At 44.0% G+C, this 20,774-nt stretch overlaps 1 protein-coding gene across 5 annotated transcripts in view; it reads left to right on the forward strand.

Moving 5' to 3' along the window:
* The window catches only part of mtss1 (MTSS I-BAR domain containing 1), a 73,343-nt gene extending 55,722 nt beyond the window's left edge, over positions 1-17,621 (forward strand). For 2 of the 5 annotated variants that reach the window (XM_054731324.2, XM_015958662.3), the window contains 11 exons: positions 2,581-2,672; positions 2,754-2,828; positions 10,978-11,135; positions 11,212-11,319; positions 11,477-11,574; positions 11,868-11,943; positions 12,391-12,552; positions 13,669-13,797; positions 13,874-14,024; positions 14,222-14,248; positions 14,495-17,621. In XM_054731324.2, the coding sequence (XP_054587299.2) occupies positions 2,581-2,672; positions 2,754-2,828; positions 10,978-11,135; positions 11,212-11,319; positions 11,477-11,574; positions 11,868-11,943; positions 12,391-12,552; positions 13,669-13,797; positions 13,874-14,024; positions 14,222-14,248; positions 14,495-15,615 (2,197 nt within the window). In that variant the 3' untranslated portion in view covers positions 15,616-17,621. The remainder of the gene's footprint in view (positions 1-2,580; positions 2,673-2,753; positions 2,829-10,977; positions 11,136-11,211; positions 11,320-11,476; positions 11,575-11,867; positions 11,944-12,390; positions 12,553-13,668; positions 13,798-13,873; positions 14,025-14,221; positions 14,249-14,494) is intronic. The other 3 variants (XM_054731327.2, XM_015958663.3, XM_054731338.2) reach the window with 2 other exon arrangements.
* The last annotated feature ends 3,153 nt before the right edge of the window (positions 17,622-20,774 follow it).

Here is a 20,774-nt window from a genome sequence, read left to right on the forward strand (position 1 = left end):
CACACACACACACACACACACACACACACACACACACACACACACACACACACACACACACACCAGCAACAGAATCCTCTGATGTCACATTTACGTGTGAGGACAGACAGGTGAAAGTGTGAATGAGTGTGTTATGACACGTTTTATTTGACAGTATGAGAACCAGACTGTTAATTATCCTCAGCCAACATATGGGCGGACATGACAGCCTGTGTGTGTGTGTGTCTGCCTGAGGAGGACACAGCTGTCCTGACATCACTGCTGCAGCACCACAGTCATCTGTATAGTCTCTGATTGAGGCGTCATGCTCTGCTCACTGCTCCTGCTTCACTCTGACGTTTACGTATGAAGGGAAATGCAACACTGTGCAGTTAATGACAAACCAGCTTTGTGACTCAAGATGGACTTTCACTTTAGTCTCAGTCAGTAAAGAGTAAATTGGACCATAACAGGGTATCTGCGGGTCCTTAAAAAGTCTTAAATTTGCTTTTCCAAATTTAAGGCCTTGAAAATCCTTAAAAATGACAAATAATCCTTAAATCCAGTTTCCAAAGGTCTTAAATGACCAAAGACCAAATAAACAAGATTATTTTATTTCTATAAAATTTTCGTGAATTTCTAGTGTTCAGCATTGTTTGTGTACGATGTTGGCATAAGCGGAACCTTACACGTTCAGTTGGTTGTGAAAGGGGGCTATTTTTAGATGAGCACATTAGCTGGTTAAGCTAGTGGGAGCTTGCGCCATGGGGAAGGGCAAGTTTAATGGTAACTGGATGGCTAATCCCACGTTCTCAACGTGGTTAGCACAGTTTCCAGGCAATAGCTGGAAATTATAGCTTAAATTTAATTTTAAAAATAGCTTAAATTTGGTCAAGTGGCCTTAAAAAGGTCTTAAAAAGTCTTAAATTTGGCTCCTTTAAACCTGCAGATACCCTGCATAATGATGTCACTTACTACACATTTGAATTTAGTGCAGCCCTTTGACACGTAGAGCACAGCTCTTTTTTATTTTACCCGCTCATGATGGCGGTCCTGAGTTCACTGAGCTTGTTCTAGAAACGGATGGGATGCTGGGAAATGATTAATCCTGTCTAGATTTTAATATTTTGTGTATGGACTCTTCTTAAATTAAATTTGAGTTAGTTGTTGCACACTTTTACAAGTGTAGGTGAGCTTTGAGTGATCGGGGTGCGCACGGCCTTGTGAAAATTCTGGAAATTTCTGGAAATGGTTCATTTGATCGTTTTGTCCATTGAGCTACTGATTAAATTCAAGGGAGTGTACTGATTTATGCACAAATCACATTACTGTCAGTGCAGGAAAAATAGGAGCTGTGTCTCATAAAAATGATCCTCTTGTTAAAATGAGATATAAATCTTTTAATGTCATTGAAATCTAAGGGTGTTTTTGGTGGTTTATGCCTCTTCCACTTAAACGCAACCTCTCTGTATGAAAAGTTGCCAGTCTGTTGCCTTGGCAACGAGGTGTTCGTGGCGGAGCCAACAGAAGAGAGCTACCGAGCTTAGTTTTATTCATGCACTGTTGTTCTGCGGTTTTCTGCTCGTTGTAGCACTGCTGCCATACATCCTGAAAGTTTAACGTCAACAACTGGAATAACTGCCTCGTTCATTGCCTTGCCACAACATGTAAACACCATTTTACGGTTATGACCCTTCTCGTTACTATGAGATATTAAACACGTTCTCGTTATCGCTAGATACTGTAACTGATCCTATATTTTCTTTCTTGCACTGATGGCTTTACACTTCCGTACAGATGTGATATGTCACATGATGTAATAGTTATTCATCTGTCGTTACTCGTGGACTTCCTCTGGGTTTCTGGGTCCATTTCAGAGAGGAAAAGTTATGTCTGGCATGTCCACTGACTGATCAGTCTATAAAAATGTTCCTTTCCTAAAAGAAAACCTTGGGATCCCTCAGGGACACGTCTACGAACCCTGCTAGTTTTGGTTTCTATGTACATATTGATGAAAGACACAAATATGTGTCTTGTGCAGAAAACTAGACTTTTGAACTCCAATTGCTGTGTTGAATCCTCTCAAGTATCAGTGGTAAAAGCGGCCAGAGCTAGAGCTTAGATGTGTCACAATAAGAGGTCCAAATGGAGCAATATAGCCTTAATTAGTGAATAAATCAATGTATGGAGCATGGACGTAATTTTGGGGGGGGACGGGGGGACATGTCCCCCCCACTTTTTCCAAAGTCAAGTTTTGACCCCTGCACTTTTTACCATCCAAAAACAACATTACGCTATATTAAACTGGCACTGGTTGAGCTCTAGGACCAAGCGGAAAACAACCGTTTGTGTTGAAGCCTGTTAGAGCATACTGTAAAGACCCCCCCGTGTCCCCCCACTTCTAAAGTGAACATTACGTCCATGGTATGGAGACTAAAATGTAATAAAATATTAAACAAGAACTGCCAGCTGAATAAAATTCATAAAATAGATTAAATAATTGATTCAGATGCCAGATTAATGTGGAAAAAGATGAAGTTATGTTTAGTTTATGATTTTATTTCACTTAAATGAGGTTAAAGGAGGATCTTTTCTGTCTAGGGCCCTCTCGGAAAGCCTCATCACTCCTCTGGAGCTGAAGATGGAGGAGTGGAAAAAAGTGGCAAGCCAGCTGGACAAAGACCATGCCAAAGGTTCGTCAGCACACACACACACACACACACACACAGATGTAGACAGACACAACACTTAATTCATATCTTTGTCTGGCTCAGAATACAAAAAGGCAAGAGCAGACATCAAGAAGAAGTCGTCAGACACAATCAAACTTCAGAAAAAGGTGAAGAAAGGTAAGAAAGGTCCTTTTGTTATAAATTCTGCAGCTTTCAGCTCCGCCAAAGAACACAAGTGTCTACAAATCAACAAGTGACAGTGGGGAGTTTTTGATGAATAAGTAGTACAGTTCCATACCATACCAATCTATTTATGAAGCACCATTTAAAAATAGCATGGCGGCTGACCAAAGCATTGTACAAAACAAGCCAAGGGCTCAGACGCAACAACAGAAACATAGCATAAAGCTAAGGAATTAGCTAAAAGGTAAAGCATCAAAACACAAAGAAGAGCACTATGCCAGGAAATTAAAGAGAAAACTTTTAAAACCAGCTAAAAACTACTCTAATAAAAACTAAAAGGGCCAAGAAATATTACAGGGTGCAACTAAGAAAGTAACTAATTCATAATAAACTGATCGAGAAAAGGAAAACAGCGTTAAGATGTGCTGATGGGAGAGACATGGCCTCCGAGATCTGTGCACTTCTTAGGGTAAAGGATCATAGAGGGATGGCGAGGCTGAAGAAGTCTGTTTTACAAGCAGACTTGGACCTTCTGAGGGAAGGAGCCAAACTAACATGGAGGGGGAGAGAGATCCAGAGTTTGTTGAAAAAAGACCTGACAGTGGCGTTGACTTGTGAAGTCATTGAGAGGTTAGAAACAAGTTCTAAACATCAGACGTGAACAAGAAAAGCTTCCTGTGAGATAAACAACAAACACAAGACGTCTTTGTGATCCTGCTTGTTCTTGCATCAAGCACATGTGACTTTGTTTAGATGTCAGCCGTTTGATGTGAGGTGACTTGAATTGAAGATGAACTAAATGTTCTTTTTGTCAGTTAGAACCCATTTTGGATGCGTTTCCTCAGCAGACTGGAGATAAGAGACTTGTTTACCAGAACCAGAGAAGAGCAGCTGACAGACAAACATCGATCTGCTGGTGCCGTGTGGACACTAGGAGTTGGTTTTGGTGTTTGTTGTTCTTGACTTTGGACTTGTTTGTGTTGACTTATTCGACCTACTTTCATCGCTTTATCAGCACTGAGTCAGAGCAGCAGATAGTGTCCCGAAGCTCGGTTTGCGTTTAGAGTCTGAACTGCAGCAGTTCTTGGACCAGCTCCAGGCCTACTGGTTGGAGCATTTCCACAGAAACCTGCCCACAGACACCTGGACCACACCCTCCACTGCTATCAAATCGACACTCCCTACTGTTGCCATGGCGATGCTTTGCTGTTGCGTCCTATAATTTAAAAAGCTTTAAACCCTGACATGACAGCTCATCTGGGAGAGAATGATGTCGGCTTCAAGTAGAAATAGAATAAAGAGATCAAACATCCATTTTTACACATCACAAAACACAGAATCCAAACCAAAAATGAAGGTCTGAGGCAAGTTTACCATGAAATCTGATCCATAAACACACACACAGAAATAGTTCATGCACACATCACAGGTCTGACTGCAGATCCGCCCAGGAAAAACGTCTGATGTGGGCCGAGCGTCTCTGGGCAAAGGTTTTTATTCCACATCAGTCTCCTTCTGAACCAGAACTGGTACTCTTCTGTTCAGATTATTCTTCTGATCACAAACCAAGAAGTGAGAGAGTTAATCCCAGGGGTGGGTCTACTTCAGGTGGCAGTTTTTGAATTTAATACAAATAACTGAAAACGCACACACGCACGCACACACACACACACACACACACACACACACACGCACACACACACACACACACACACACACACACACACACACACACACACACACACACACACACACAATCTGACCTGTTGCGGAAAAGACACACGTAATCCAGATTATCTAGACCACTTTGTTTGAAGGTAATCTGAAATGGGCTCTGTAATCCAGCTGGTGACTGTGATAACTGAATTGAAAGTTCTATTTTTTTCTTTTTTAAATGGACATTTTTAGTCGCAGGTTTATTAGTGATGAGTAAATAAATGGAACTGGTTTGGATAAAATAAAGATGAGATTAATGAAATATCTGAGCCAGATTAGGGGGCTGGTATCTGTCCCTCTCATCATTCTTCCTTGTATCTCCACTTCCTGCCTATAGATTATTTTCTGTCCTTGTGTTTGGTTTGGTTTGAATTTAGCAAAAACACCAAAACCCTTTTCAGCCGTCGAGCCTCATGGATCTCATGTTCTTCATGACAACCGTAGTTGTATCCCTGCCCCGTGTCCCCATACGGTCTGTGCACACTCACCAATCAGGGCTCCACGTAGTAATTATCCCTGCAGTGACGCCGTGTGGGTGAGCCGGGATGTAAAGATAATAAATAACAGCTGGAGCTTTTATTTAAAGCTTGATGTTGTGGGTCTGGCGACATCGCGTTGCTTCAGACAGAATCAGAAACTGATCTGGACACTGAAGACGTTTCCCATCCAGACCTTCAGAGAGACAAACTCCTTCATTATGCCGTTAGGCCGCGCTGAGCCGCTGAAACTGAGACGGTTTATCAGACTGTACGGAGTTAAAAAAGCTAAATCAGCATTTCCATATTGGTTGCTTCAGATTTATCCAATTGGATGTTAAAAAAGAACATTTGAACCTAAAATGTAAGGGCTGGATTTATTAGTTTGGGCTGGATAATAAAGAAATTCAGGACTTTGTAGGTCTGTTGAGAACTGGTGTTAAAATATTTCTATAAAAATAAAATACTAAAGATTTTAATAGTCTGAAGTTCTCCTCTTTTGCTGTGTTTGTGTAAAAAGATGAACACAAGTAAAATAAAGAGATTTACAAAGAAAATTACACAAACAAATGGATCCAAAAACATTCTGCTCAGAAGAACAAAGGATCAACATGGATGGAGGATGCGGGTTGAAAGTGGAGGGATGAGATGATATCAGAGATCTGGGAGGGAAACAAACTCAATGGGAGGGGAATTAAACAAAAAAGATAAGTTGGAGAATACCGGCTCAAAGCAATAGAAAGTTTTTATGGAAAGTGGAGAGAAGCTGGAGTTTAAAGAAAAACCAGAAGTAAGGACAGGGTTCCCATGGGGTCTTAAAAAGTCTTAAAAGCATTGAATTTAGGAATCTGGAAATAATACCTCAAAAACACTTTTAAAAGTCTTGAATTTTGACAACTGGGTCTTAAAATTTGTAATGGATGTAAATTCTCCGGACCGTATTTGTCCTCTAAAGTTTCATTTGTCAACCACAATCATTTTTATGATTGGTTTGGGGCGACGGTGGCACAGGAGTTAAGTGCTCGCCCCGTAATCGGGAGGTTGCAGGTTCGAGCCCCGCTCAGTTTGTCACTGACATTGTGTCCTTGGGCAAGACATTTAACCCATCTTACCTGCTGGTGGTGGTCGGATGGACCGGTGGCGCCTGTGTACGGCAGCCTCGCCTCTGTCCGTGCGCCCCAGGGCAGCTGTGGCTACAATGTAGCTCACCCCCACCAGCATGTGTGTGTGAATGACAGATAGTGTTGTGATACAGCAGTGATACAAAACGGTACAACAGGCCTTCAGCAGAGGAGAAACGTGGAACATCTCAGCAGACCAGGAGAAAGGTTGACTGACGCCAAGGGCTGGGTGACCTCTTTGGGACTGAGTGAAAACATTCGGTAGATACAGAGATCAGAAAAAAGTTTTAAAATGCCCCAATGTGCCGCCGTGGGTCACCTGACTGATCCTGAGTCATGTTATGAGTGGAGGAGATGCGTCTCCTTTCAACAACACGTCTCTGCAGTTCGTGGATGAAAATGCTAAAAAACTCAAACATTTGGGTTTGTTTTGCTAAAGTAAACAGCAGCTAAAACCAACACCGACGAGAAGAATTGTGCTGCGAAAATCAGGTCTAGCAGCAATTTAACAAAGTACCTCGTCGTGCAGGGCATCATCTTGAGAGCTGAAACACGGAAAGTCTTTGACTGCAAAAAAGTAAATCCATGTCCATCACCTTCCAAAACACTGGAGGAGTCTGAGGATGGAGGCTGATAAAAGCAGAAATAGGACATAAAACCAACTTAGCTGCTGGTAAACAGCAGCTAAGTTGTAGTTCAGCATTGTTGTTATTACTGCTGTTACTGACATGAAGGGAAGCATTAATGAAGGCCAGTTTTATACATTTATTTACATTTTGACTCTGTTATATTTTAAATGTTTGTTTTACGCTACCTAGCTAGCCTTTCTGTGAAAGCTCAACCCGCTCTGCTACGGTTCTCTACCTAGTGTTTTGGCAAAATATTAAAAAAAGAAAGATAAATAAATGAACACAAGTTCAAGGTTAAATATTTTTCCCCGTTAGAGCTGTGAAATAGGTATTAATTTTGTATTTAAATGGTCTTGAAACGGTCTTAAAAGGTCCTGATTTTGACTTGGCCTGTAGGAAGGAACCCTGTAAGGAGTGAGAATGTTGAACAAAGAAGACAGAAGAGAGAAATGAAACCTGCCGGAGGGTAAACATTTGCATTTCAGTCCAGGAGGTTTTTGCATGAAGGTCCTTTGTTTAATCCTGCTGCAGAGAACAACATTTTTACTTTTAATTCTGATTAAACTCCCCTCCAGGAGTCTCGGACTCCTGCGTGTCACTGTGATGTTTGAGGAATATTTACTCACAACAGTTAGTTCGTATTTAGTTTCCCAAGAAAGAAAACAAATCTCCTTTTGTTTTCTGGTTATTAAGATTCATCTAAATAAACAACACAGCCCTCTAGAACAGAGCAACGCACCTGGTGTCACTTTTTAAAATGATTGGACTAGCGTAGCTGATGGCAAATATTTGGACACGCCCTCCAGCCGTGAAAATCAAATCAAGACGGAAAAGATGAAAACAAATTCAGCTTTCCTCCAAACAGCAGAGCTGAACTGAGGTCTGGTTGATTTATCGCCACAGAAAAGGAATGGGAAGCAGCAGCTGGGATTTAGTTCTCTGGACGGGTTCTGTGGGGTTGTTCTTCCCAGCCCGGAGCAGGGGGCACCCGGGTCTTACAGCACGTTTATGCAAAAACAACTTCACTAAAACGAGGACTAATAATTGTTATTTGGAGAGCTTTGTTTCGTGATATCTCAGCTGGTTCTGGGTCCGATTTAATGTGATTACATTTAGATAAATTGCATGGAGGCATCCGGTTTGTGGGCTGAGTTTTATTTACAGTCTGAGCATCAAGAAACAAAGACAATGGGATTGAAATAAGAGAAAAATGTTCCATTTATAGCAAATGAAGTTTTGAAACAAACACGTGGAAGTTTCCTTCATTTGAACTGAGTTTTACTTTCAGCACAGAGACGGGAGTCAGCAGGACTCCAGGTGTTTGTGTTGCTGGAGTCGGTACCAACAGTCCCCGGCTGCTCGTTTCCACGGGTTCAGGCGGCAGATCAACAAACCGGCAACACTGAGCTGCTGTTAGCGGCATGGAAACACACACACCCACACACACACACACCCACACCCACACACACCTCTGGGGTATAACAGGCTGTGTTCAGATTGATCTTCGCGGCAGAAAGCTGTTAGCGTTGTCGCTCAGCTGTGGAAACTCCTGCGTCTGTTTTACTTATTTATATTTCACTCAGGATTTTCTGTCCTGACTTCTTTTTTTCTTCTCTTCTCTTGTTATTGAAGATAAAAGCGGTTTTGTTGCTTTGCTCAGAAAGTCTCTCACAGCTGATGAGGAAATCTTCATCAGAAATCTGACCAGTTAAGATCTGTCAGAGATGTCTTCCTGGTGCCTTTCAAAGTAAAAGCACTCAGACTCGGAAGGCTTTTATCCCCATATTTGCGAGAAATTACAAAATTAGGAAATTGCTGCAGTATTTGGTGCAAAAAAGAAAGATAAAAATAACAGAGAAGCAAGTACCGTAAGTAAGAATTTAATCATGATAAAATAATAATATAAAGTGCCAATACCGTATTTTTCGGACTACAAGCTGCTACTTGTTTGCCATGCTTTGAACCATGCGGCTTATAATGAGGTGCGGCTTTACTGAAGTATTTCCTTCACCTGCAGGGGGCGCTTTAGCAGAAAGTGAAACAGGTGGAAGTCAAAAGTGGAAATTGAAGAAAGTGCTCATTTTAATTTAGCACATGCAAGCAGCCGGCACGACGAAGAATTTTTTTTTCAAATCCATACCCCCTCATCATGGAAACTACACGTATGAGTTCATATGATGCCGCATTTAAGTTGAAGGCCATCGATCTGGCAGTAAAGGAGGAAAACAGTGCTGCCGCACGTAAGCTTGGCATGAATGAATCCATGGTTCGGCGCTGGAGACGGCAGCGGGAAGAACTCATTCAAGCCAGCTTCACCCAGGATGATGACAGCAACACGGAAAGCGACACTGACATCGCCACAGAAAAGGTGACGAAGCTCTTCTGAGGCTCTTCAACTCCGACACTGAAGAAGAGGACTTAAATGGCTTTAGTGCGCAAGAGGACGATGAATAAACTAATCAATAACTTTTCTGTTTTGTTTGATACTGATCAGTTCAGTTACGTTCAGTTAAGCTACATTTTCAATTCAGTAGATAATCTGTGGCTTTTAGCCCGGTGCGGCTTATATAAGTACAGTTCCGTGTGTTTTAAAAAAACTTAGTAGGTGCGGCTTATATTGAGGTGCGCTCTATAGTCCGGAAATTAGGGTAATTAGAGAAACGGCTGCTATATACAAGAAAGTGTAGGTACTGATCAGAGCGGATCAGGTGCAAATACAACACAGGGTTGTGATTACTTAAGAATGTTTTAGCCTGTTTCTGGGACATTTGATGGTTTAGAGGAGAGGAGGGTGTTTAGATCCCAGATCAGCGAAGAGCTCAAACCAGCTGTAGGTAACTAAACAAAACCGTTAGCATCAGTGCTGGAGGTTCTTCAGGGTTTGTTGTGTCTGGTTTTCAGGTTGGAGTCGTGAGACGAGCTCTGTTTGGTTCACATGCTGGCCGAGTCCAGAAAACAATCCGAAACAAAGAGTACTAAGATATTTTATCGTCTCTCTGTTTTACTGGATTCTAATCACTCCGAGTATTTGTTAGAAAATAAATCAGAAATGCTCACAGTTTATTCCCTCAATATTTTAAATTCAGTACGGACAAATAAGGTCATGGTGTGTGTGTGTGTGTGTGTGTGTGTGTGTGTGTGTGTGTGTGTTTTATATCCTTATTTCACTTGTCTATTGCTGACCCCTGCTGGTAACATCCGACTATTGCACTGTTTGTCTTCCCGTGGTCCTGGTGTTGTATAAAGTTTGTCTGGTGCTTTAAATCCTTGGACATGCTTGATCTTGATCTTGGTATTTTTTTATTTTTTTATCTCCCCCCCCCCCCCCCCCCCCCCGTGTCCTGTCTGGCTGTGAAGCAAACAGAATTAATGTCTGAATGCTGGTGACAAGCCTTACAGATTTACTCTCAGGTGGAGCATCAAAACGTCTGGTTTTAATGTCACGCCTGATACTTAAAACTTTAATGTTGTTGTTTTTGAATGCTTTGTAATTCCGACCAGACACGGAGACAGCGGTGAAAGAGGCAGGGGGGGGGGGGGGTCCCACAAAAAATAAACAATCAATGATGAACAAGAAAGAGTCTGCTTCTAGATCTGCAGAAGGAGAAAGAAAGAAAAGGGACACAACAACAATACAACAGGAGCAAACTATCACTGCGTCAACCTGATGAGGAAATATAAAATCAACATTGTTTTACTGAACAATCACGATAATAAATCAGTGTATTAAGTGCCCACCATAGTCTTAAGACCTGTGCTGAACGTGCCCATGTCCATACTTATGAGAGCACCATGTGAGCACCTGTGTGTGTACACGCGCTTGTTTATGTAAGGTTTCTCTATAGGAGCATCCAATAGAGAGTGTGAGGGGCCACAGATCTGCCCCCCAAAGATGTGTAGGAGATGGAGGGAGCTCTACGTCCCAGAGATCCAGGAGCTGCCCCAGAATGCAGGGACCCCAGGGAGACAGCGACCATAGAAGATCTTGGAATTTTAAAAGCGATTTGAAATTTTACCCAAACTGGTTTTACAACATTTACTTTAAAGAAACAAGGAAGTGAAGTAGTTGTTTTGAACATGTATGTTCTGGTCCTGCATGTGTGAATCAACTCCATAAGGTGCTTGAAAAGGTGAACATTGGCCGTTTGCATCATAAATGTCAGGTTCTCGATGTGGTTTAAACAGATGTATTTTCCTGTAGGGAAGGATGAAGCGCGAGGACAGCTGGACTGCGCCCTGCAGGATGTGAACGTTCGCTACGCCGTTCTGGAGGAAACGGAGAAGCGGGCCGTGTGCAGAGCGCTGATTGAAGAGAGAGCTCGTTACTGCAGCTTTGTCAGCATGCTGAAGCCTGTGCTGGTCCGTGATTTTATCTGTTTTTTATTATTTATTCACATCTGGTGTTAAATGTTAAATGAGTGAAACATGTTTTCAGGATCATGAGATCAACATGCTGGGTGAGGTGATGCATCTGCAGACCATTCTGGAGGATCTGACCAACCTCACAGCAGAGCCCAATAAACTCCCACCAGCCAGTGAACAGGTGTCCTTTAATACCACCGCTGTTATAGTCCAGTGTGGCCTGTAATTGTTTACGTCATGATTGTGATACTCAAATATGTATAAAAACCCCATTGTCTCAGGCTTTTGTAGGAAAAATTTGACATGTTGTTTTAAGGACAGTTGTGTTTGTTTCTCAGGTGGTTTTGGACCTGAAAGGTTCTGACTTTAACTACACGTACCAGACGCCTCCGGCTTCTCCCAGTAACAGTCTATCGAGGAGGAGCAGCATCAGCAGGTGACGGATTTATAACTGACTGCTCCCGTTACCATAATCGGAACAGATTTCACTCTTAATGTGATCAAATGCATCTCAACACATTTGGTTTTAGCAGGAGAGATAGGCCAAAGTAATAAAACTAACATAATTACTCAAACATTTTTGTAATAATCCTCAAAACATCTTTTACCTGTTTATTAAGGTTTCATTCAAGGTTCATCCAAACATTTTCTTACTTTGACACGTTGAGTTCCGTTTAACAACTTGTCTTGTTTTATGAACCTAAAACTGGAGCTCTTGTGGTTTTTCAGCTACCAGTCTGGATCTGTCAGACACGTTCCTTCTCTAGACTCAATCAGCTGTGCTGTGGACGGAGTTCGCCTTCAGGTATCTCATGCACACACACACACCCTCAGTAAGCTTGTTCAAAGTTAAAAAACATTTAATGATTAAGTTCAAGATAAATAATCAATCAGTCAATCAATCAATCAATACTTTATTAATCCCAGAGGGAAATTAGAGTTTCAGTACACACAATTCAGAGATCAGACATACATGGGCAAGACACATGACAAGAATTGGTGACTGTGGTCATTCGCAACCCTCTGTTTGTTCATTCTGTTTGTTATTATTATATTATATGATTATTTTATTTAATGTGATTTATAAAGAAACATGACCCCCCCCCCCCCCCCCCCCCCCCCCAAAAAAAAAACAAAACAAAAACAAAACATACACACACTGTCTCTAGTAAATTTTAGTTCTGGTACATTTTTCAAAATAAAAGCCTTCCAGACAACCATGGACGCCGCTCTAACCCTCTCCTGTGTGTAGCCCTCCTCCCCATTTCTGCTGTATGGCTGCGATGAAAGTGGGCGGTCCCTCAGCGAAGGGAACTCCCCCTCACGACTCGGTCGACACAGCAGTCGTGGTTGCTATGGTTACAGCCACCATCCCACTCAGCGCCACCGTGTTAGCCGCAGAGATCTGACCACCGTGAGAATCACTATGACTACTTCCCCCCACCCCCAATCTCCGACCCGACCCGAGTGCCGTCATGTGGTTTTGTGTTGTTGTCGTTTGTCCTCCCATCGGTTTGGACCCGACTTCATCCCACAGCATCCACGGAGCGATCCTCTGATTCAGCTCTGGTTTCACCTCATTAACTAAACCTGTGTTATTTCTGACGTTACCTCCCATAATATTGATATTTGTGTTCATGTGTGCTTTTACAGGTTCTGTGTTGGACGTGTGTGTGTGCGTGCATGTGTGTGTGCACTTTCCAGTCAGCTCATTTTTCAGATGCTTTAGTCCAGAGGAAACTAAATGCAGCAACGTTTCTACAAAAGGAAGTTTATTAGTTTAGATCAGAGACGTTTGTCTGACTCCTGCTTCATGCTGACCTTTATGTGATGAACAGGAAGTGACGTGTTTCTGCTGCTTAAAGTTACACAGAGGCTTTTAATACTAATGTGTTCTACCTGATCCTTGACTTTTGTCACCAAATCAGTTGTTAAAAGTGACAACATGGATGTAAACTTCCTCAGAGCTGATTAGATGAGCTTAAAGGAGAGACTTGGTTTTGTTTTTCTGATCAGCAGATAAACATTTCCTGATAAAAAAGTAAGAAAGAAACTCACCAACGTACCAGATATTAATCTGTTAGTTATTTATATAATCAGTCCCTCCTGTAAACTAAAACTTCCACATGTGATCATTTCCTGTGAACTTCTCCATTTATTCCAACAGTCTTCCCATTTTGACCCGTTTGGAACTTTTGTTGTGTCTCATTTGTGTTTTTCTCTGTTATAAAAACAAGACACATCACAAATGTTCTCATTCTCTAATCCTGAATCTGTAAATGTTTCCTGTAATTCCAGGATAATTTATTCATGTTGTTGGATGTTTTTGGTTTTTATTGTGAGTTTCTGACACGCTTCAGCCGTTATAGAAGTCTCACTGATCATAATTCTTATAATCTGCTGCTTTAGCTTCAGCTTTTTAGTGTTTTTAATCCTAAACTGAGACTCAGAAACTTCTGCGATGGCTGAACAAGGTCATTTGCTTCAGCAGGTTTGTGTTGATTTACTCTGACCGGTGTGCTTGTGACAGGATCCCCACGGCTCCACCAATCAGCTGACGCCTGGGGGGTGTGTCATGGTGGAGAACGGCCTGTTGCCCCTCCCTCACAACACCTACACGTACCACGAGAGAGCTCGGGCCATGTCTGCATCTGGGAAGGTGACAGTTTAGCTCAATCTTTTCCCTTTTAGCTCAAATTACCATTTAAAAACTCCGCCCACTCTCCTTCCTCCAGTCTTGCTCGGCTCGCGATCAGCTGGGGTTAACGTTGGGAGTTTTAACTTCCGACGCTCCGAGGAGCAGCAGGGACTCTCTCCACTGTTCCAGCGGTTACAGCACACAGACCACCACCCCGTCCTGCTCCGAGGACACCATCCACACCCACAGTGAGTCCAGAACCCACTAGAACCACCGTTCTGACCTCTCCAGGCACACACAGACCCTCAAGCCCAGAGAGGTGTCTGTGATTCGGATCTTTCTGAGTTCTTCCACGTTCTTTTGCTTCCTGTCCGGTTTTCTGTTGTGTTTTATTCCTTGGAAAATTTTTGGCTCTCTTGCTCAAACGGCCTTCCTTCTCTTACAGCTGTAAGGAGAGATCCTCCTTCCTATGGTAGGTTTCCGGCTTCCTGTTTGTCCTCCTGTCTGTCCCCATGTCCCGAAGCGTCTCTCAGAGTAGTTCCACGTCTTTGAATCTCTTCATGCAAATAATTTCATAACAAAAACACTCAAATCTTGATGGAATCACTTTGTCTGTTTTGTTTGGACCTCCTTTGAGATTGTGTTTTTACTGTTTGTCAGATCAGAAGATTAAAAATCCAGATTATTAGACTCTAAATCTCCCTTCTCTGTTTTTCAGCCGACTATGAGTCCATCTCTCTGCACGGAGACGCAGACTCTGTCTTCTTCCATCATCTGTCTCACGGCAGCAGCCAGTCGGACTTTGACAAGTCATTGACGATGCCCAGGAACTCGGATCTGAAATACCAGTACAAGGAGTTTGCTCAGTCCAAACGTCCCGCCTCCACCGTCAGCCTATTGGCCGAGGCTGAGCTGAGTGGAAGCTCTGGTCGTCAGCTGCCTCCTCACACGGCGACCATCAGGCGCAAGCCATCGTCCAAACCGGCATACCGCAGAGGTACAATCAGCGGGGGGGTCCCCATTCCCATCTGCACCCCGCAGGTTCCTCTTAAAGCCTTCGGAGGAAACGGTGGGAGTGACGAAAATGTTTTCAAAGTTCCCGCTGCTGGAGGGGTGGGAGGTTTAAGTCACAGTAAACTCTCCACTTCAACGCAGAGCCTCAGTGCTTTACCCTCCTCTTCCTCCTCCTCCTGCTCTACCTACTACCAGTTCATCCCAGGTCAGATGCCGATACCAGTTCCCGTTCCCACAGTACCCTCCCTACCACCAGAGGGTGGCAGCATCAAACAGCAGCAGCAGAGACAGCAGCTGCTGCAGCAACAGGTCAGCCAGCAGCAGCTGCAGCAACAGGTCAGCCAGCAGCAGCTGCAGCAGCTCCACATGCAGCAGCAGTTTCAGCAGCAGCAAGTCCAGGTCCAGCAGCAGTTTCAGCAGCAGCAACTTCTTCCACATCCTCTTCAGCTACAGCAGCAAGTCACCCAACAAATCAACCATCTGCATCTTCAGCAGCAGCGACAGCAGCATCAGCACCAGCCTGAACAGCAGCAGAACCTCCAGCTTCATCACCAGGAGAACCAGCAGCAGCTGAACCAGCTACAGAAGCAGGGGTTGTTCCAGGAGCAGCACCAGGTCCAGATGCAGGGCTCAGCTACCCGGGATCAGCCTTCCAGCCTGGACCACAGCACTAACCATCAGCTCCAGGCTCCGCCCACCTCCAGCCAGGAGGTCGGAGGTGGAGGAAGAGACATGCAGACGCTCATCAGAAGTGTGAAACTGAGAAGGACCATCACCAATGACCGCTCGGCCCCCCTCCTGCCCACTCCAGCCAATTACAAGTAAGATGGAGCAACCGGTTCCCAGCTGGAGGTCCATGTTTACGTGCTGCAGCACCTGGGTGGAGGTGATGGAGCCTTCCAGCTCAGATCAACCCAGTCAGTCCGATGAACAGTTAGTTGTTTTTAGTGAGCTTCCTTTAAGACTTTAGTTGTTTTCAGGATTTCTTTTCTTCATTAGCAGTTTTATCGTGGACAAACTTTGACTCTTTTTGTTCCGACTCGTTTCCCAACAACAATAATTATTCCGACCAGGAAGTTGTTTGAGTTTCAGGAATCCAGAAGTCCAGCAAGTTCACGGTTTTCTTTTTCCCAGATTGTCGGCTCTGGTAAATGTTCTTTAGCGCTCCATGGTTGAACCATGCTGGTTATTGATTTGTTCGTCTGTCTGTGACGGCGTTTGATCAGGACACGATCATCTCAGAAGGTCAAACACGGAACCGGACTCGCAGAATCAAGGAGGAGCTTTGGGAGCAGCAGTTTCAGACCCGAGATGCCAAACGGTGCCTGGAGTTTGTAGAAGAAGAGTAAAACTTGTTTGTGTGAGTTTTAGTTATCAGTAAAGCATGGGAGCAGGATTATTCCAGAAACGCGGCTAACTTAGCTCTTCCCAGATGGGTTATATCAACTCACTTTCATTCTGACAAATGTTACTTTTTACTTTCTAGAAACTATTTATGACCAAGGTATTTCCCGCATGTTGGAGATTAATGACCAGATGAAGATCGTCCAGATTAAAAAGAATAATTTCTCCAAATACAGAGATGAATAACTTCTCCTTTAGATTATAATTATTTATAAAACAATAATTTGGCTTCATCTATCAGAGTTGATAAATGTCCCTTCAGTTTTCAGATTTATTAGTCATAAATATTTTCAGCTCAGAAACTAATTTAAGGCACTTTAACTATTAAAATGTTCAGTTAGACGTCGGGATTATTCCATGTAAGTTTAGAGTGATTTAAACTGAACTTGGGTTATTTTTGTTTTTAAAAATCTGAAACTACAGAGAAAAAAAAATCTAAATTAAGATTGTGTTTTTTCTGCTTCATTTCATGAGTTTTTTAATGATCTTATATCTTTTTCTCTTTAAAACGTTTACATTTAATGTAAAATTCAAACTCCAGGAACAAGAAACACAAAACGACTTAGTATTGCAGATTTTTACCTTCAATAACAGAAATTACACATTTTTTTCTCTTTGTGGTCAAAAGTCAGGACAGTAATCTAGATTATTTATCTTGAGATTTTGTTTGGACTAAGACAGCTGGTTCTGTTTTAGATTCTCATTGTAGTTTGGAGAAATATTCAGATGTTTCAGCTCAGATCCAACCTGCTTTATTTTCTTTAGATTAGATTAGACTACAGTTTAAAATCAGTTTCACTTTCAGCCTGTTGTAGATTATTTAAAGCTTGAAGAAATCATCTGAGTCTCTGCAGCCATTGTTTTTTTTTTCTGTTTCAGTCGCGTTGCCTTTAGCTGCTGTTAAACGGGTCTGTAGTTCGAATCCCAGCACCAGGCGGCTGGATCTGAGGAACCCGTTCATGTTTGGAAACATCAGGAATATTGTTTTGTGATCAGGAATAAAAGATTTCTCAGATTCTGGCTGCGGTCCAGTTTAGTGAACCCAACTGCATGCTGGGAAATGCGGTTTTCCTCTCTGGTATGTCTCAGAGCTTCTTTTGGTTCTTTTTGATCGTTCTGTTGACGTTCTGGAGCTGACTCGTGTGTAAATATTAGTGCTCTTACTCCCAGAAATCCAGATCTTTTATATAAAAATTTACGGACACATCTCCTATTTTTGTTTGATTCATGGATGTGATGATGTCATCACGCCGCTGTTGCTCTTATTTTTGTAGAAAACTTTAAGGAGGAAACTGTGGATCTGAACCCTGATTGGTTATCAGACTGTTGAGTGAGAAAACGGACCTGAAACACCAGAATGTAGATGGGTCCGTCTTTTCCTTTCATCCTGGGATTCATGATAATAATAATTATAATAATGAAGATGACGACTGTGTGTTTTATTGACTTTGATCGCATCTGCTGCACATTTATTCATCTAAAACCAAAAGTCTAATATAATTTAGATTGTATTAGATAAAAAATACCTTAAAACCTCAAAATATTCTGTTATTTTAGATAAACTAAAGTAGAACCCCCAACAAAACTGCAGCATTTATTTACTTTATGAAAAACATGTACTACAACATCTGGAAACGGTCTCGTCATACAAAGATAAACGATTCTGGATTTACTTTGGCTTCATTGGATGATAAACAATTTCCTTTTTTGATTCCCAACTGAAATTCAAAAATTTCAAATGAAAATAACATGAAAGTATGTGGAAAATCTTTTAAAAATCTGGAGGCAGAAACTTCACACGCCTCCTCTGACGATCCGATCCCACCCTCGGGGTGTAATTTAGACCCGGGTGTGGCCGAACACAAACCCTCCAGAGAGTGAACCGAACCCACTAAACCCTCCTCCCTGGCAGCTGGAAGCCGCCACGAGTCTCACTCTGTTATCATCTGTTACTGGTCCAGAACCAGAACCGTCCCACTGGGTCGTTTCCCATCTGACAGACACATGTTGGATCCCAGCAGCTTCATTTACCCTCGGAGTCAACAGGGCCATTGTAACCTACTTCCAGGAAGTAGCCACATCCCTGGAGTGAGATTCAAGGTGTTTAAATTAAACAGTTTTAATCTCTGAAGCACATTTTGGTGAACTAACTTTGATCAGTAATTTAAGGAAAATCATTTTGAAACAATGAACCAGAAATGTTTTTCTTTCTTATTGATGGTGACTGAAGGGGCTCAGGTTTCTTCCCCATTGAAGAAACATTCAGGTGAGTTTGACTCATTCTTCTGAGTTAGTTAATCCTCCAGGTGTTGTCCAGATGTTCTGGTTTACATTTCATGAGTTAAAAGTCTCAAAAATCCGGTTTTTATTCTGAACAACATCTAGACTGGATCAATATTCAGTGTTTAAAATATAAAACTTAAGTTTTATATCAAGACATTAATAATAATCTGATGGATGGAGCAGGAATTAGACTCCACCTGAAGTTAAACAAACTTTTGTTTAAATCTATTTCTTCGTCTTCGTCTTCCTCCGCTTATCCGGGTCCGGGTCGCGGGGGCAGCATCCCAACTAGGGAGCTCCAGGCCGTCCTCTCCCCGGCCTTGTCCACCAGCTCCTCCGGCAGGACCCCAAGGCGTTCCCGGACCAGATTGGAGATGTAACCTCTCCAACGTGTCCTGGGTCGACCCGGGGGCCTTCTGCCGGCAGGACATGCCCGAAACACCTCCCCGGGGAGGCGTCCAGGAGGCATCCTGACCAGATGCCCAAACCACCTCAACTGGCTCCTTTCGATCCGGAGGAGCAGCGGTTCTACTCCGAGTCCCTCCCGAATGTCCGAGCTCCTCACCCTATCTCTAAGGCTGAGCCCGGCCACCCTACGGAGGAAACTCATTTCGGCCGCTTGTATCCGCGATCTCGTTCTTTCGGTCATTACCCAAAGCTCATGACCATAGGTGAGGATTGGGACGTAGATCGACCGGTAAATCGAGAGCCTGGCTTTCTGGCTCAGCTCCCTCTTCCCCACGACAGATCGGCTCAGCGTCCGCATCACTGCAGACGCCGAACCAATCCGCCTGTCGATCTCCCGATCCCTCCTACCCTCACTCGTGAACAAGACCCCGATATACTTAAACTCCTCCACTTGAGGTAGGACCTCTCCCCCGACCCGGAGGTGGCAAGCCACCCTTTTCCGGTCGAGAACCATGGTCTCAGATTTGGAGGTGCTGATCCTCATCCCAGCCGCTTCACATTCGGCCGCGAACCTACCCAGCAAGAGCTGAAGGTCAGAGCTGGATGAAGCTAGGAGGACCACATCATCCGCAAAAAGCAGAGACGAAATTCTCCTGCCACCAAACTCGACACACTCCACACCACGGCTGCGTCTAGAAATTCTGTCCATAAAAGTGATGAACAGAACCGGTGACAAAGGGCAGCCCTGGCGGAGTCCAACCCTCACTGGGAACAGGTCCGACTTACTACCGGCTATGCGGACCAAACTCACGCTCCTCTGGTAAAGGGACTGAATGGCCCTTAACAGAAAGCCACCCACCCCATACTCCTGGAGCGTCCCCCACAGGATGCCCCTGGGGACACGGTCATAAGCCTTCTCCAAATCCACAAAGCACATGTGGATTGCTTGGGCAAACTCCCATGCCCCCTCCATCACCCTTGCAAGGGTATAGAGCTGGTCCACAGTTCCACGGCCAGGACGAAAACCACATTGCTCCTCCTCTATCTGAGATTCAACTATCCATCGGACCCTCCTCTCCAGTACCTTGGCGTAGACCTTTCCAGGGAGGCTGAGGAGTGTGATCCCCCTATAGTTGGAACACACCCTCAGGTCACCCTTCTTAAAGATGGGGACCACCACCCCGGTCTGCCACTCCCTAGGAACTGCCCCCGATGACCACGCAATGTTGTAGAGACGTGTCAACCATGACAGCCCTACAACATCCATAGCCTTGAGATACCCAGGACGAACCTCATCCGCCCCCGGGGCTCCGCCGCTGTGTAGTTGTTTGACTACCTCAGCAACTTCTGCCCCCGAGATCGGACAGTCCATCCCCAGGCCTCCCAGCTCTGGTTCCTCCTCGGAATGCGCATTGGTGGGATTGAGGAGCTCCTCAAAGTATTCCTTCCACCGTCCGACTATAGCCTCAGTTGACGTCAGCAGCTCCCCATCCCCACTGTAAACAGTGTGAGCGAGTTGCTGCCTTCCTCTCCTGAGGCGCCGGACAGTTTGCCAGAACCTCTTTGGAGCCGATCGATAGTCTTTCTCCATGGCCTCACCAAACTCCTCCCACGCCCGAGATTTTGCCTCGGCAACTGCCACTGCTGCACCCCGCTTGGCTATCCGGTACCTGTCTGCTGCCTCCGGAGACCCACAGACCAGCCACGCCCTGTAGGCCTCCTTCTTCAGCCTGACGGCTCCCCGAACCTCTGGTGTCTACCAGCGGGTACGGGGGTTGCCACCACAACTGGCACCGGCCACCTTACGACCACAGCTAGCAACAGCCGCCTCGACAATCGCAGAGTGGAACAAGGCCCACTCGGACTCAATGTCCCCCACTGCTCTCGGG

This window comes from Nothobranchius furzeri, chromosome 3 (genome assembly GCF_043380555.1).
Source record: "Nothobranchius furzeri strain GRZ-AD chromosome 3, NfurGRZ-RIMD1, whole genome shotgun sequence".
Taxonomy (NCBI): Eukaryota; Metazoa; Chordata; class Actinopteri; order Cyprinodontiformes; family Nothobranchiidae; genus Nothobranchius; species Nothobranchius furzeri.